At 40.3% G+C, this 17,054-nt stretch overlaps 1 protein-coding gene across 8 annotated transcripts in view; it reads left to right on the top strand.

The window, feature by feature from the left end:
• TMCO3 (transmembrane and coiled-coil domains 3) overlaps positions 1-17,054 on the top strand; it is a 45,353-nt gene that overhangs the window by 5,636 nt on the left and 22,663 nt on the right. For 7 of the 8 annotated variants that reach the window (XM_070408549.1, XM_070408547.1, XM_070408545.1 and 4 more), the window contains exons 2-7: positions 3,394-3,917; positions 4,979-5,158; positions 7,195-7,386; positions 8,833-8,961; positions 12,561-12,653; positions 15,977-16,163. In XM_070408549.1, coding sequence (XP_070264650.1) covers positions 3,474-3,917; positions 4,979-5,158; positions 7,195-7,386; positions 8,833-8,961; positions 12,561-12,653; positions 15,977-16,163 — 1,225 coding nt within the window. In that variant the 5' untranslated portion in view covers positions 3,394-3,473. Of the gene's footprint in view, positions 1-1,847; positions 1,868-3,393; positions 3,918-4,978; positions 5,159-7,194; positions 7,387-8,832; positions 8,962-12,560; positions 12,654-15,976; positions 16,164-17,054 lie in introns of those variants that run through there. The other variant, XM_070408543.1, reaches the window with a different exon arrangement.

The raw sequence follows: 17,054 nt of genomic DNA, 5'->3' as shown, positions 1-17,054 counted from the left end.
TTCGGCTATTATTCTTCTTAATCAAATAACCTTATCAGTTTTAAAGTTTTGAGATTCCTGTTCTGCATTTACAAAAACAAGCAAAACTCATTAGAAATTTGATAAGTTGGGGAAATGTGTGTGTGTGTGTGTGTGTCTGTGTGTGTGTGTATTTATTTATTTTAATCCTAACCTGAGGACATGCTTAGATAAAGGAAGAGAGAGAGAGAAACATTAATCAGTTGCCTTCCGTAGTCTTCCTGACCAGGGATCAAACCCACAATCCAAGCACGTGCCTGACCAGGAATTGAACCGGCAACTCTTCAGTGCACGGGAGGATGCTCAACCAAACTGAGCCACTCAGGCCGGGTGGAGATATATATTTTAATTAATGTTGGAATAGAAACTTTTTCAAATAGAAACTTTGGGGGAGGGGTTGTGCTCAAAGTATTGAATTTGCTATTGCTCTAAGTGAAAAGTAACCCAGGGTTTAACTGTAGCTGAGTCATCCTGAAAATGATGACTCTGGCTCTGTTTTAGGGCATTTTCTAGTTTTTTAAAGGTATGAAAAATGTCATGAGCTTGGTTTCTTGCTCTGCAATGTAAATGGTGGTCATTACACGTAATAAAGATTTAGTGGGGAAACGTAAACATTTATGTAGAAATTTTAAAACTCTATTTTGAGGTGATTGTAGATTCTCATGCAGTTGTAAGACATAATGCAGAGAAATCCTGTAGACCCTTTGCCCAGCTTTCCCCAATGGTAGCTCCTTACAAAACTAGCATAAGCAGGAAATTGCATTGATATAATCCACCCCCTTATTCAGATTGCACCAGTATTACATGCATGTGTGTATGTGTCAGGATCTGTACAGTTGTATCACACGCATAGATTTGTGTGGCCACACCACTGTCAAGACACAGAACATTTCTGTCCCACAGGTCCCTCCTGCTACCTTATTATAGTCACTACCACCTCCTCACCCGTCCCTGACAACCACAATCTGTTCTCCAGCTCTACAGGTTGTCATTCAAGAACGCTGTGTAAATGGAATAGTACAGTGCGTGTGACAGGCTTGAGATCTGTTCCAGGTTGTATGTATCAGTAGTTCAAGATACAGAAACTTGAAGAATTTGTTATAAAAAACACAACAAATCCCAAAAGTGTCTTTTTAGTAATGAAATATAACAATAACAAAATAACCCTGAAGCTAAAAATGTTTCTATTCACTCAGGAAAAAACATGTTACAATTTAGTAGTCCATAGGATTTGGTAGCCAAGTTTGAAGGAAAAATGAGTTTATGAAAAAGGAGTGATTCATATTTTAAGGGTCTATAAAAAATTTCAGTTTCATGTTGATGATTTAAGCTTGTTTCAGTGGAAATATTAGTTTGACTACAAATAAAATTCTCAAACATTTCTCATAAAAATTAATAACTCCCTTGGGTATTATGATTTAGAAGAATAGCTATTTAATTTCAGGGACTTGTTTAAGGAAGGAACCAGGAATTAAAGAAGGGGTGTTATTCACACACAAACTATGCAGCAGGTTATTTTTCTGAAGTTTAAAATCCATAAAAATCGCTTTGGTGGGGAAATGGAGGGCATTAATGAAGCATCTGAAATTTCTGTTTTGGTTCTGAAATATACTAAAAGTGTATACTTCTGAAGTAACGATTCAATTCTTGCTCTCCCTTTGTACAATAGAAGCTTAGCAATTAAATGAGTCATTAAACTAACAGATCAACTATATTGCTAGGTATTACTGTGATTGGTTAATCATTTATTTACTTTTAAGGTGGGAACATTTACTTAAAGTTGTATTAGAACTGTAACAAACAGCAAGTTCTCATTTATCCTGTCTTATTAAGAAGTGAACTGTTTTAGGTAAGTGAATTCTTGTAACATTAGGAGCTGAAGTATCTAAAAATGTATTGAAATTGAATAGTCTCCTGACTTTTTTAACCAGAATATAGTCTCTTTTTTTGGTGACTTTTCATTATCATTCTGAACCTTGGTGGCTCTCCTAGCCTCAAGTAGTGGTATTTTTAGGATCTGCTGAAGTGCACAGAACAGTTCGGCCCTCACCAGGTCACCTGGGCTGCTAGTCTTTGCTGAGTTCTTGTGTTTCTTTTTCCTAAGCTCTGTTTTGTCTGCACTCTCTGTTGGCTGTCATTTCTGGGTTTGGTCAGAATTCTAGCTGTAGAAATACCACACTTTTATATTTGCTGCATTTAATCTGCTTTGCCTGGGAAACCACATTAAACTGATTAGAATTAGGATTATCAGTGAAATTAAAGTATCACTAAATATTTTAGTAAGCAGACCCTCAGGTAGGGGAAATATTGGTTTATTTTACAGTTGAGTAAGAATTCTTGACATGATAATGCATTGGATGCTACTATTAAGAATGATTAGATGGTGTATGTGAATGTTTTATTTCCTGTGGAAAATTGTGTTTTGTTTTCTTTTTTGGCCTATGCTCTTGTACCCAGTGAGCTCCTAGTTGCCAGGTTAAGTGGATATTTTTTAGGGTGTATCTACTGGCCTCTCTTGCATTTGTTACTTCGTCCTTCTTTAGTCTATTCTACTACCTCTGAGGTCATTTTTTCTTAGTGACGTTGCTGCCACAGCTGCCCCTGCTCCTTGATAAAGCTTTCCTGGCCTCTAATCTGGACACCACAGCTCAGCTCCCTCTGCTGCCTGTACTGAAACCTTCAACTTGTGTGTCCAGGGTCCTCTCTGTGCTTCAGTTGCCAGATAAAATCGTACACATTGATGGAGGCCTTCCTAAAGGGATGGAGCCTGAATTTGGATGATTGGAAATGTTTAAATGTTTTATAAAGCCCTGGAGACCCAGATGTGATTATATTTGGAGATTTTATTGTCTATCCTTGCTATCTCATTAGCACTTAATCGACTGACTTTGGAAATCTATTAAAATTCCAACTGATTTTGGAAAGCAAACGATATGGCAAAGCAAGCTAATAGTACCTCAAAACATATCATGTCTGGAATGATCTGGAGAATGCTTCCCCCAGTGGTTCACTGATTTGTAAAGTGTCTGGTCTTTGATACATGAGCCTCTTACATAGAAGTGGTTTTGTCTTTTGCACTTGGTAGACTTAGTAGATATATGAGGCTGAGTTTTTTTCTTTAAAAATATTTCCTTTAAATTCAGATATAACCGTTAGTCTCGGTTCTTACCAGGCACATACTTTAACATTCAGTATTTGAACTTAACCTCAGTGCAATAAATAGTGCAGATGTTAATATTAATATAGAAAAAAATAACTTTTTTCAGAACAGTGATAGTTTTCTGGATGTAATTATGTAATACTTTAACTCTGATTTCAGTAATGATGAATCATCATTCAAGTATATGTGGTAATAAACCTTTTTATTTTTTTCAGCTAAAAATGTGTATCTAAAATGCATGCTCAGCTTAGCAGAAATCTGTGGCCTGCCTTGCCCTGTCCTCTAAAACTGGATCATGAAGGTATTGGAAAAAAATTACTTCTGGATGTTGCTCCCATTGCTTCATTTGATAGCAAATGCTACGGAACATGAAGAGGTAGCGAAACACGCCATCAAGTTACACCGAGGCAAAGGGGCAGCCATCACGCACAGGAAGCAGTGGGTCCTAGATAGCTGCAGGAAGCTCTCCGGGCTTCTCCGCCAGAAGACCGTGGTTCTTAACAAGCTGAAAAGCGCTATCAGAGCAGTGGAAAAAGACGCGGGCCTGTCGGATGAGGAGAAGCTGTTCCAGGTGCACACGTTTGAAATTTTTCAAAAAGAGCTGAATGAAAGTGAAAATTCCGTCTTCCAGGCTATCTATGGGCTCCAGAGAGCCCTGCAGGGAGATTACAAAGACGTGGTGAACATGAAAGAGAGCAGCCGGCAGCGCCTGGAGGCCTTGAGAGAGGCTGCCATAAAGGTTAGCTATCTCACTCATTTACAGAAAGAGCCATTCACACTCTGAGCTGGGAAGTAGAGGGAAAGGGGAAATGCAGAGGGGCTGATGCTTCAGCAGGGGTGGTCTGCCAGGGGCCCCTGTTCATAATGATCACGCCCAGGGAAAATCCCTTGTGTAGGAGAATCTTTTCCTTTTGCGTAATATCTTAGCGTAGTTACATTTTACCACTTCTAGAAGGAGTCATTCTCTCATGCTTTTCTGTATTGTGAAATACTTGGGTCATTGAAATACTTACTGAAGTTATCCCATAACCAGTGGTCCGCAAACTGCGGCTCGCGAGCCACATGCGGCTCTTTGGCCCCTTGAGTGTGGCTCTTCCACAAAATACCGACTTCTGCGCATGGGCCACGAAGTTTCAATTGCACTGTATGTGCACGCCCGCACGTGGTATTTTGTGGAAGAGCCACACTCAGGGAGCCAAAGAGCCGCATGTGGCTTGCGAGCCGCAGTTTGCCGACCACTGCCATAAACTGATGTGGAAATAAATATGTTTGTAACTGCAGTCAACATTTTGAGTTTCTAACAAGAATTCCTTTCTGTGTGAAGGTTGACTTTCTTCAAGGATTTTGATGAAGTATACTTTTAAAATGAGAAGAAACTATTACTGTGTCAGATGTGATATTTATTATGTAATTTCTTATAGCCATCATTTAAGCCATGTATTAGGTGCCAGGCACTTAAATATATAAAATATAATTTCATCTTCATAGAAAGGCTATGGTATTACTACATAGCTTAAAAAGTAGAGAAGATGCAGATTTATTAAACTTTCTTTACCAAAGTATGGCATTTTGGGTAGAAATACAGTCATACGCCACATAACAGTGTGCCCTTCAGTGATGGACTGAATATAGGATGGTGGTCCTTGACTTTCCCTAATTGACAGGAGCTAGAATAATACACTTATGGGCAGGAATATTGGATAGAGTGTGTTGGTGTGGTTGGACCAGGTACCTGAATCAAAGTGATACACTGGTTTATTTTTTAATAAACCCCATTCTTTATTTCTTACAAATGAATAGGAAGAGACAGAATATGTGGAACTTCTGGCAGCAGAAAAACATCAAGTTGAAGCCCTTAAAAATATGCAACATCAAAACAAAAGTTTATCCATGCTTGATGAAATTCTTGAAGATGTAAGAAAGGCAGCTGACCGTTTAGAGGAGGAAATAGAAGAACACGCTTTTGATGACAATAAATCAGTAAGTAGCATTCCAGAACCACTGCTTCTTCAACTGCTGAGACCGAGCTGCTTACTGAAAGGATGTGTTGTTGAAATGGTTTGCATGTATATGTTTAGTGTAGATCGAAAACAAAGAAAACTAAAAAATAAAAATAATTTGGCTTGGTGCTGCAGAAGTATATCAGTTATCCTTTATTTGCTCATGTTTTGTCAGTCCCCCCTCAATGGCTCACCTTTGTTTCCCAGTTGTGCCCTCAGGAGGATTGGGACTGGTTTCAAGAAGGCTTGCTCTGGACAGTTGGGTTTCAATGCTGACTGGCCAGAGGAGCAATAAACTGTAGGAAATGATCTGCATATCAGAAGCAAGATTTTAGACTGCTCACTGTTACATGTTCAGGATTCTTTGGGGGAATAAATGAGATTAGTGTTGAAAATGGTGAGTCTTGGCATGGACTCAGAAATGGGTTAGGTAATAAAAAGGAAAACAAACAAAAAACCACAAAAACCCAACAAATTAGAACAAGCTCAGAGGAAAAAGGTGGGAGAATGAAAATTGAGTGAAAGGAATGGGGTGTTTTTAAAACTTTCTAATTATGGGATGGAGGAGAACTCATAAGCATTTTAAGGGCTATGAATTTTTGAAAGAATATGCCCTTGAAAGTAAAACACTTGTTCCCTTTAATCACTGCTCCCTGAACACTCTGACCTCCGAGGGCCGTGGTCGGCAAACTGCAGCTCGAGAGCCACATGCGGCTCTTTGGCCCCTTGAGTGTGGCTCTTCCACAAAATACCATGTGCGGGCATGCACGTACAGTGCAATTGAAACTTCATGGCCCATGTGCAGAAGTCGGTATTTTGTGGAAGAGCCACACTCAAGGGGCCAAAGAGCCACGTGTGGCTCGCGAGCCGAGGTTTGCTGAGCCGCAGTTTGCCGACCACTGTCCTAGGGCATCAGGATTCCCCTCGCTCCCCCCCCCCCACCAAACAGTTCTCAAGTTCTGACTCTGCCTGGGCTTAGCACAGACCCCACAGATAAGGGCTCCATCCAAGTCCAAGACTGTCCCCTCAATGTCAAACACCAATCCCAAGTCCCAGGTTGTCACCTTGGAGGATCCCACAACCCTCCTCCACGAGTTCCATAATTTGCTAGAGCAGTTCACAGAACTCAGGAAAGCAGTTTACTTACTAGATTGCCAGTTAAAGGATATAGCTCAGGAAGAGTCAGATGGAAGAGGTGCATGGGGCAAGGTGTGAGGAAAGAGTATAGCGCTCCCATGCCCTCTGAACCCCGGTCTTGAAGGATATTCAAGGAAGCTTCATTATGTAGGTTTGTGATTAATTCAGTCTTCAGCCCCTCTCCCCTCTTGGAGGTCTGGGTAGGGCTGAAAGGTCAACCCTCTCATATGCTTAGTTCCTCTGATGACCAGCCCAGTCCTGTGGTTATCTAAGGGCTTTCCAAATAGCACCTCACAAATATAAACTCAGGTAAGGTTGCTAGGGCTTGTGCTTAATAATAAGATACTTCTTTCATCTCGATTGGGAGCTATTTCAGGAACCAAGGACAAAGGACGGGATATAACAAGAGATGTTCCCATCGCTCATTATCACTTAGAGAATTACATGGGTTTGGGGAGCTATAAGCCAGGAAAGGGGATGAAGACCTATGGGGCAGGCAAAAGTGGGTCTACAGTTCATATGGCAAAAGTCATGCAGGCTATGATTATGATAATATAAGAATAAACTGTTTCATGGACTCACAACTGTAAACCTACTTCAGCCTACCCCTGTATTTTTACACATCACAATGTCACCCGCAGAATTAGGTAAAGTAGGTATTTAGAAGTAATAGACATCTTAAACACTTCCATCCTTAAAATCACTTTCGTAATTGAAAATTTTCAAATGAATGCTAATGAACATTTATTGATCTTTTTTCACACTTGACAAAATACTAAAAACATAACTATTATTCTTCTGTGTAGAATTTATTCTCTAGATATTGAACTTGAAAACATTTTATTGGTTTTCATTTCATAATATTGGTTATTCTTACAGGTCAAAGGGGTCAATTTTGAGGCAGTTCTGAGGGTGGAGGAAGAAGAGGCCAACTCCAAGCAAAATCTCACTAAGCGGGAAGTGGAGGATGACTTGGGTCTTAGCATGCTGATTGACTCCCAGAACAACCAGTATATTTTGACCAAGCCCAGAGATTCAACAATCCCACGTGCAGATCACCACTTCATAAAGGTAGCCTGTCTGTCTGCTTGCTCTCCTCTCAAAATCATGTGCTGGGCTTAATTTCCACAACTCCCCTCCCAGCTCCTGGTCTACATGGCAAATAAGATCAAGCTCTATATTCTGAGTATTATATTAGGGTATGCAGCCTTCTTCCTAGTAGAGAGAGTCTACTAGAATTCCCTACGTTTTCTGTGATTTAAAACATTTACTTTTATTTTTCCCCAAAAGAATATTAGTAAAGCATTTTAATGTTTAAAATGAAAATTAATTTTGCTTTGGAGAGTTTGGAAGACTTTTTGAGTTATATAATGGGATTAAATCTTCAGCTATCTAAAAACGATATTCACTAAAATAGAACCTTCTTATGAAGCAGAGAAGTTTTGGCTAAGGTATCACATATGGCTTTCTTTAGACCGGGAGCAGGGGTTGCAGTGTGAGAACTGTCTCCTCCACCGGTGACTGGCATTCCAGACTGAGTTAGGTGCAGACCTCTGAACTCTAAGGAAACCATTCTAGAATACAGAATTATGTACAGGCTTGAAGTTGATGGTGTTATGGTTCAGGATCACTGTTTGGATTTGGACAGAAATGGGGAGTAGATATGAGTGACATGGTTCAGCCTGCTCAGGGAAGGCTGGCAGAGTCTAGATAAACTGTCAGGTCTCTAGCAGAGCTCCTTGGCACAGGAAAAGAAACCCAGGCAAATAACCTACTCTTAGAGATGGTGTCAACACAGACAGGCTGAGAGGAAGATCTGTCTACTGTAAGGGGCAGACTCCTGTATTAATAGACTTGAATCATTAGGTAAAACTCAGCAGATGGTTGTGGCTGGAATAGCAACTGGGAAGGGCTGAGTCTGCAAAATGAACACATTAGTGCCTCTGAATGAGTGCGGTCTCCACTATAAGTTACTCTTGTTCTTACCTTTGTAGGTAATACATAATTTCTGGGGGAAAATTTTGAGATTATATGACATTCTGCTCCTTGTCAAACTTTAACCAGTAGTTGTAGTACCCACTAATGATTCTTGCCTAAATCAATTACGACTATGATGGTTATATTGACTTTATGTGGTGGGAAAACCAATGGAGAAGGTAAGTAGTTAAACTAGGACACCAGCTCTGAAGATTTCCCACACTAGAAGACTAAATAGAGCGCTAGTGCTCAGGATTCTTAGAATACTATTACAGGATTTAAGCAAAACAGACAAATTTTGCTATAATTGCTAGACCATTAGGTGCTAACCTCATCTACTCCCAGAATACATTCTGCATGTTTTCAACTTCTCTATAGTACACTGTAGTAGTAAAAATTCCCTCCCTTAGTTTCCTCATCTGTCCTTTATTCTCATTCAGTGAAATCATGATACTATCCCAGCCTGCTTTCTCCATTAACCAGCCTTTCTTGACAACTATTATCTTAAGTTTTTGTATTTCTTGTTTATTCTTGCATTAGGACATTGTTACCATAGGAATGTTGTCTTTACCTTGTGGCTGGCTATGCACAACAATAGGATTGCCTACAATGTTTGGTTATATTATTTGTGGTGTACTTCTGGGACCTTCAGGACTAAATAGTATTAAGGTAAGAACACAATTTAACCATTGCAGTATCTGTTTAACAGTACAAAAAAAAACAGCCATGAAAACATTCTTAAAAAGTTTTGAACTTGAATTAATGAAGATAACAATTTCTTATAAATCATATTAAAGAAGATGCCCTTTAAAGTTTCATAAGAAAGCTCTAAACCATAAGAAAGTAATTTGGTTTGTTAATCAATGGGTGACCTGACTAGAGAAAATAACCCTGATCATGTCTTTAAATTATGTTAGTCTTAAAGATTCTATTTCCAGTAGTTGATGGACTAGATTATTCAGAGACTGAAAGCAACTAAAAATGCTAGATTAAGTGTATTTTTTAAAATTCTTAGTACATTGAAAACTGATAAAGTAGTGAGGAATTATTAATCATAAATGTAGGGCAGTGGTCGGCAAACTGCGGCTCGCAAGCCACATGCGGCTCTTTGGCCCCTTGAGTGTGGCTCTTCCACAAAATACCACGTGCGGGCGCGCATGTACAATGCAATTGAAACTTCGTGGCCCATGCACAGAAGTCGGTATTTTGTGGAAGAGCCACACTCAAGAGGCCAAAGAGCCTCATGTGGCTCACGAGCCGCAGTTTGCCGGCCACTGAGGGTATTGTGAGAAACCCGAGAGACAGTGAGGCACTGAGTCTGCTTGCTGAACAAATTGAAGTGAGCATCATCTTACATTGACAGCATTTTTTTTACAGAAAGGAGGTTCCCAGCATTTTGGGGGTTTCAAAATTTCTCACTTAAATACTCACAATTTGGACAAAATGGAAAGAGTGCGCCAAGAATAGGTGCCATGAGCCCACACAGAAGGAACAATATAGGATGGTGGAAAATAGGCAACAGAATTTGCAAACCTCACTGACGCTTCCCAGTTGGACAGAATAGGAGTAGGCGAATGGGGGAGCGTTGTGGAATGCTCCACTTGCAGCCTCATTTCCTTACTGCTGATTAAGACATCTGTATCAGGTCAAAAGGACCTCTGTGACTTACTCAGACCGGAAAACAGCAGAAGAGGGTGCAAAGAAATCATCACACCAAACTAATTATTTTTATTTACTTACTTATTTTAATATATTTTTATTGATTTCAGAGAGGATGGGAGAGGGAGAGAGAGATAGAAACATCAATGAGAGAGAATCACTGATCGGCTGCCTTCTGCACACCCCCTCCTGGGATTGAGCCCGCAACCCGAGCATGTGTCCTTGACCAGAATTGAACCTGGGACCCTTCAGTCTGCAGGCCGATACTCTATCCACTAAGCCAAACCAGCTAAAGCAGCGGTCGTCAACCTTTCAGACCTCACTGACCACTGGTGGTCCATGGACCACCGATTGGCTACCGCTGAGCTAGAGCACATCAAACTAATCTTAACAGTGGGTAAGATTAGCCCGATGAGGAGAAGTTGTGCTCAACTGCTCCAAGCTAAAAGCCTGGAACCTTAGTGAGTGGTAGAATAGCTAACCAATGTGTGAGGGCCCTCATGGACTGGGCTCAGCTTGGCAGGGTGGCCTCTGGGAAGAATGGTTTTAATTTAACTTTTTGAATAGGTAATGTTCACATGATTGAAAACAATAAAAAGCTGTAAGTGAAAAATCTCTTCCTGTTCATGTCACATCCCTCCCTTTCCAGAGGATTTGCAAGCAATAACAAACACAGCTGTTTTCTCCTTTTTCCCCCTTAACAGCAAAGATAGCTCATAAGCAAAGAATTAAGGCTAAATAGCTAAATAGATACAACTGGATACTATAATTCTTAATAAATCAGCTATACCATGGAAAAATAATGTAATTACAGTAGTCCAAGATAAAAATGCAAGAACACACTAGTAAAAAATGGGAGGTGGGTAAGAGGAAGTATAGTTGTACTAAAATATGTATCTTTTCCTAGGAGGAAGTTGATAGGCTTTCATTTATTAAGTTGAGAAGTATAGGTTTAAGTATGTTACTTTGAAGTCATAGGTTACAGCCTGATTTTTAAAAGGGATGAAAAATAAAATTAAAAATAGCAGTCAGGAAGCATAAAAATCAGAAGACATGAAAGAAGTTAGAAAAGGATGTTATAACAATAAATGTAAATAGAATAAACTATCCTATTAAAAGATACCTATTAAAAGGTTTGCAGATAATATGGAGGCAAGTACAATAAAGATTAAGTCAAAACAAAGTGCTAGCGAGGATGTGGAGAAAAAGAAACCCTTGTGCACTGCTGGTGGGAATGCAGACTGGTGCAGCCATTGTGGAGAACAGTATGAAGTTTCCTCAAAACAACTAAAAATGGAACTCCCATTTGACCCAGTGATCCCACTTCTAGGAATATATCCCCAGAAACTAGAAACACCAATCAGAAAGGATATATGCACCCCTATGTTCATAGCAGCACAATTTACCATAGCTAAGATTTGGAAACAGCCTAAGTGCCCATCAGCAGATGAATGGATTAGAAAATTGTGGTACATCTACACAATGGAATACTACGCTGCTCTAAAAAAAGAAGGAATTCTTACCTTTTGCAACAGCATGGATGGACCTGGAGAGCATTATGCTAAGTGAAATAAGCCAGTCAGAGAAAGATAAATATCATATGATCTCACTCATTTGTGGAATATAATGAACATCATAAACTGATGAAAAAAACAGATCCAGAGACAGAGAAGTATCGATCAGACCGTCAAACCTCAGAGGGAAGGTAGGGGAGGGTGGGGGTAAGGAGGAGAGATCAACCAAAGGACTTGTATGCATGCATATATAAGCCTAACCAATGGACACAGACACCAGGGGGATGAGGACACATATGTAATACCTTAATAAAGAAAAAGAAAGCAACTAAGAAATTAAAATGGAAAGGAGGAGAGATGCCAATAAAGAGGGCAGGATTCATAATGTTAATAGCTGACAAACTGAGTAAGTGTGCTGGGGTCAGGACAACATACAGATGCATGAGAGCCTGTACTTTATTTTCAGATGTTCAGGGAACATTTAAAAAAAATGAACAATGAAAATCTCAAATGTAAATACATAATATAATAGTACCAAATATAGTAGTATAAACAAAATTATGTACTATAGTAGTGTAATAACATTAAAAATAAGTAGCAAATGAAGGACCATAATAAATATAGAACCTAAGAACACTGTATATCAAAACCTGTGGGATACGACCAAATGTGGTACTCAGGAAAAAATTCACACACTTAGTCACGCTGAAACCCAAATGAGAGTGAACCACTGAATTACTTCATCCTTAAACTCAAGTTTAATGCCACCCCATCCCCCAGAGAAAGCTAAAGAAAGGAACTAATGAAGATAACAGATCAGCAGTTAATGAACTTTAAAACAGATGAATTCATGAGCTAGTTCTTAGAAAATAAAATAATTCCTCCAGCTAATCAAGAAAAAAAAAAAAAAGGAAAACCCACACTATAATCTGGAAGTCCAGGTTATCTCAGATAGAGGAAATTCAAAGAATTACTTGTTTTAAAAATATGCTTATTTGGGGATAGTCCCTATGTTAGTACAAGATGTTCTGGTAAATATACTTAATGTGTTAAATATGTTAAATTATATGTTTTGAAAATTTTCTTGTTTTTCAGTCTATTGTGCAAGTGGAGACATTAGGAGAATTTGGTGTGTTTTTCACTCTTTTTCTTGTTGGCTTAGAATTTTCCCCAGAAAAGCTGAGAAAGGTAAGGATTTATCAATCTGTGTTATTGCCCCCAATTTAACATAATATGGTTTTGGTTTATTTACTGTTGACATTTGTTCATGACTTGGCTGTCATTTTGCTGACCTCTCTTCCCATTTGTCTTCTTGGTTCACCCTGTTATTCTTTCACCTTGTTTTCTTTGACCTCATTTTTTTCTATTGAAAGCTCCATTTGTCCATCTACAGATTATGGTGTCACACAGAACAGTTGCACTGCCCTAAAAATCCCCTGAACTCCACCTCTTCATCTGTCCTCCTCACTAATATCTAGCAACTGAATATGTGACGGTCGGCAGTGTTCTTTGTGTCTTGTGAGCTGGGGTCTGTAATGTCCCTTCAACTCTGACGTGGATCCTCACTTACCAGTCCCCAAGTCCCCCGTGTGGCAGCCCTGAAACTTGACATGCACCAGGAATGCATCCTCTCCCTTCCTAGGCCCATGGGCTCGGATTGCAGAAGACTTATATCTTCTTAATCAACTACATTATTAATTAACACATTTCTTTTTATTTCTCAGATATAAGTAACTGGCAAAATGCTAGAGCACCTGAAGTGACTAGTGTAGTCGTTCTCAGTTGATAGCGCTTTTGCTGTGTGGGTTGATTACCCAGGTGTTCCTGTCAAGGTAGAAAATTATTGAATAGGGTTTTCGAAATAATAATTGCTGGAAGGGCCCTCTGAGGTCTTCGGTGAAATCTCCTAAAAGTCTGACTAGAAACTATTCAAAAACATGGAAGTCTGAAAACGACTTATTTCTTGTCGCTGAGGAAAGCTGTGGTCTTTCTGTTCTGCCCACTGATACCACTGGTTGAGTCATTTATTTGTAAGTCATCATCCATTGCCTTACTTCATTCTTCTAGCTTCACTTAAACTGTTCTCTTAGCTTTATATCATAATAGTTCACCAGCTTTCGTCTCTCTAAATAAGTTGTAAAATAATGGAGGCAAGAGTTGTATTTTGTTCTCTTTTATTCCTTATTTGTTCTCTCAACAAACACTTGTTGGGTGTGATGTACCAGACCTTTGGTAGCTTCTGAGTATAAGGCAATGTATATAGCCAACATGGTCCCTGCCCTTTGGGGCGTTGTGAATGGAAGTCCTAGGAAAAGAAAGAGGAAGAAGAACTGGAGAGGGCAGTTTAGGCTGATGTGTGCATCTGGGTGCACAGGGAGCAGGGTCTTGGCTGAGAGGATTCTTGTCAGTGCTTCTTAGACTCTGATATCCGAGGAGTGGCCGGGGGCTCCTGCTGACCTAGAGCTACAGATGTGGGCAGCCTGAGGACCTGCATTTCTGTGAGGGCAGGGTCCCACATTGGACAGGAAGTTTCTGAAGGATGCTCCCTTGGGTCTTTTCTGTCGTTCCCTCCATACCTTGCTTATCAGGCTAAATAGATTCAAATCTTCTAGACCAGCGGTTCTCAACCTGTGGGTCGCGACCCCTTTGGGGGTTGAACGACCCTTTCACAGGGGTCACCTAAGACCATCGGAAAACACATATATAATTACATATTGTTTTTGTGATTACTCACTATGCTTTAATTATGTTCAATTTGTAACAATGAAATTGGGGGTCACCACAACATGAGGAACTGTATTAAGGGTCGCGGCATTAGGAAGGTTGAGAACCACTGCTCTAGACCAAAGTGTAGCAAGACACCTGACAATAAAGTCTAAAGTTCGCTCTGGACCTCAGAAATTATTTAGTCTCACTTTTTTCTACAGATGTGGAAACTAAAGAAGAGAGATTGTTACCTATTCAAGGTGCACAGCCAGTTAGTGACAGGTTCAAGCCTGAACTCCAGGTGTCCCGTGTGGGCAGGAACACTCTAACTGAGGGCTAACACTACTTACAGAAGGGGCTACTAATACCTGTGAACCCTAAAGTCCAACATGCTCAGCCTCCTTAGTTGCTGCAGCTGGCTGTGTGGGTCTGCTCTGGTCCTTCATTGCTCCTTAGCTATAATATACAGGAAGAGGAAGAATGATTCGAAAGAGACTCGCTTTATAAAATCACTGCCAAATATAAGAAGTCAAGAACATGAAATTTGAACTATTGAGGAACAGCCATTGTGGGGTAACTTGTGTCTTTCTGGAAGGAGAGAGTGGGGCCTGGGGGACCAGAGTCACATGGCAGAAGATAGATTTGGCTCTGCATGGAGGGCCGAGCACTCAGTTGAGTGAGCACTCAGTTCAGTCACCTCTTTTGGTCTCCCTCCATTGGGACCTTATGGAGTTGGGAGGCTCCTGTAATTGATTTCCTGAACAGGTGGGCCAGCAGGCTGGCAGCCGGTCATGGTTGTGGTGAGGGCTAGGGTTGGCTTCTGCTTGTTTGGCCGCAGCAGGAAATCAATACCAGCCTAGGAAGAGCCTCCCAGCTGCCCTGATTCCCAAAGAAAATGCTGTTGGTTTTGCAAGAAGTATTGCTTTAACCAAGAACCAGAGCAGGGGAAGGAAAAGCTCACACTCTCTAGGGCACCCAAAGGTGAGTAGATGTGTGGCGACACAGCCGAGGTTGGCCAGCTGGTGGGGCCTCAGCGTTTGCCTTTGACTTCACTGTCCCAGAGCTGCGCTGAGCCATGCCTCTCCTGCCCCCTTCCTCTGGGCCTCCACGAGCTCTTTGAGTAGAGGGCCTGGATGAGGGAATCAGTTTTAATTGGGAGGGTGCAGTGAGGAGAACAAAACAAGTCCTTTAACGTAGAATAGGATGAGTTTCAGGTTAATTTCTTTTGTTAATATGTAATATTCACATTTGTATAAATATCAGTTTTTATTATGTTGTCTCTTCAACTAGATTGAAAACCCCACAGGGTTAGAATCAAACCTGATTTCTTTCACATTATCTATCATGTTTAGTGCAGTGTTAAGTGCATACCAAGATGTCTAATCAATTTGTGATTGATTATCAAGCCATGCTGCCTGGGTTTATGTCCTCACATTGTCTTCCATGGAACCCGGTCAAATCACCTAACCTCTGTGGTCTGGTGTTTTCATCTAGAAATGGCGGGGACAATATCTACCTCTGAGATGTGTTCTGAGGATTCAGTTATGTGCACACACACATGTATATACACAGAGACATGTTTGTTTAGTTCCTGTAACAATACCGAGACCTGGGGAGGTCTTATGTTAGTGTTTACTATCTCTATTGTGTTAACATTACGATGTTGGATTGGTACTGATGTATCTACTGCAAAATTTCAGGCCTGCCCCATTACTGGGCAGTATGTATGCACGTGCTCTGCATAATGCTAGTCAAGAGATGGTCTGTCGTCACTAAAATGTATAAATAAATGTGTTCTCTTTAAGGTGTGGAAGATATCCTTACAAGGACCATGTTATATGACACTATTGATGATTGCATTTGGCTTACTATGGGGACACCTTTTACAGATCAGACCCACTCAGAGCGTTTTCATTTCTACTTGTTTGTCCTTATCAAGCACACCCTTAGTGTCCAGATTCCTCGTGGGCAGTGCCCGGGGTGAAAAAGAAGGTAGGTGATGACCTCTTCTAAATATGTGTTGAAGCAGTATATGTTTAATTGACTTGAATCCACTCCGAAGGCCTGTTAGAAAAAAATGCAACTCTTAGTCCCTCCTTGGGGCTTTCCTAATAGTTATAGACATTCCCTTGTGAATTGTTGTCCCTGTAATCTCAGCTTCTCCAAACCTCCATTTGATTAAGAAAAAATGTCTTTTTATATGCTCACAAGTTTAGAGTAGTTTGAGGAGCATTTTAGAGAAAGGAATCAACATTGAAAAATGTACTGTGGAATTGGTGGGTTAAAGAGATTAGTGTGCGGCACCAAACCTGAAACTACCCGGCTCCAAAATTCTAATTAACTGCTTATTGCTTACACTACTGCCAACTGGTGGCGTTACCTGCAGCTTAAAAAAAAAAATGTGATTGATGTACATTGCTTTGATTCTGGCAAGGTTGGGAACTGATGTATAGAAGGAGGTTTGACACCTTCTTCTATAAAATATATGAGGTACTTTGGTAACTAAGGGTACTTTCACCTCTTATACTTTGGTGTTAGTGTCATCTACGTGTATGAAACACTCGCATCTCTAAGTCATCATTGTGTATAGTGAAGTCAGACTTGATAGGATGTTAGGAATGAACGTTCTGAGGTGTTGCTCGGTGGCACTGTCTTTCGTGCAGTTAAACTTTGACAGCATTGACACTTTTTACATCATGTTTATTCATTATGGTAATTTTCACTGTTTTGCTCTTATTTTGTAAAAGTCAGTAAAAAATAGGGTTCAGATGTCATAGTAGCTTCACACTGATACTCGCCCTGCAGCAACACAGAGATGAAAGGGACAACATGAAGAGAGAACACCAGAGCGGTGTGCCTGGCCTCTGCAGTAAGCAGAGCTGG

This window comes from Myotis yumanensis, unplaced genomic scaffold (genome assembly GCF_028538775.1).
Source record: "Myotis yumanensis isolate MYYU_CA2020_CCGP unplaced genomic scaffold, mMyoYum1.0.hap1 SCAF_3, whole genome shotgun sequence".
NCBI lineage: Eukaryota > Metazoa > Chordata > Mammalia > Chiroptera > Vespertilionidae > Myotis > Myotis yumanensis.
The sequence above is the reverse complement of the archived record's forward strand: the minus strand, read 5'-3'. Positions and strand labels throughout refer to the sequence as shown.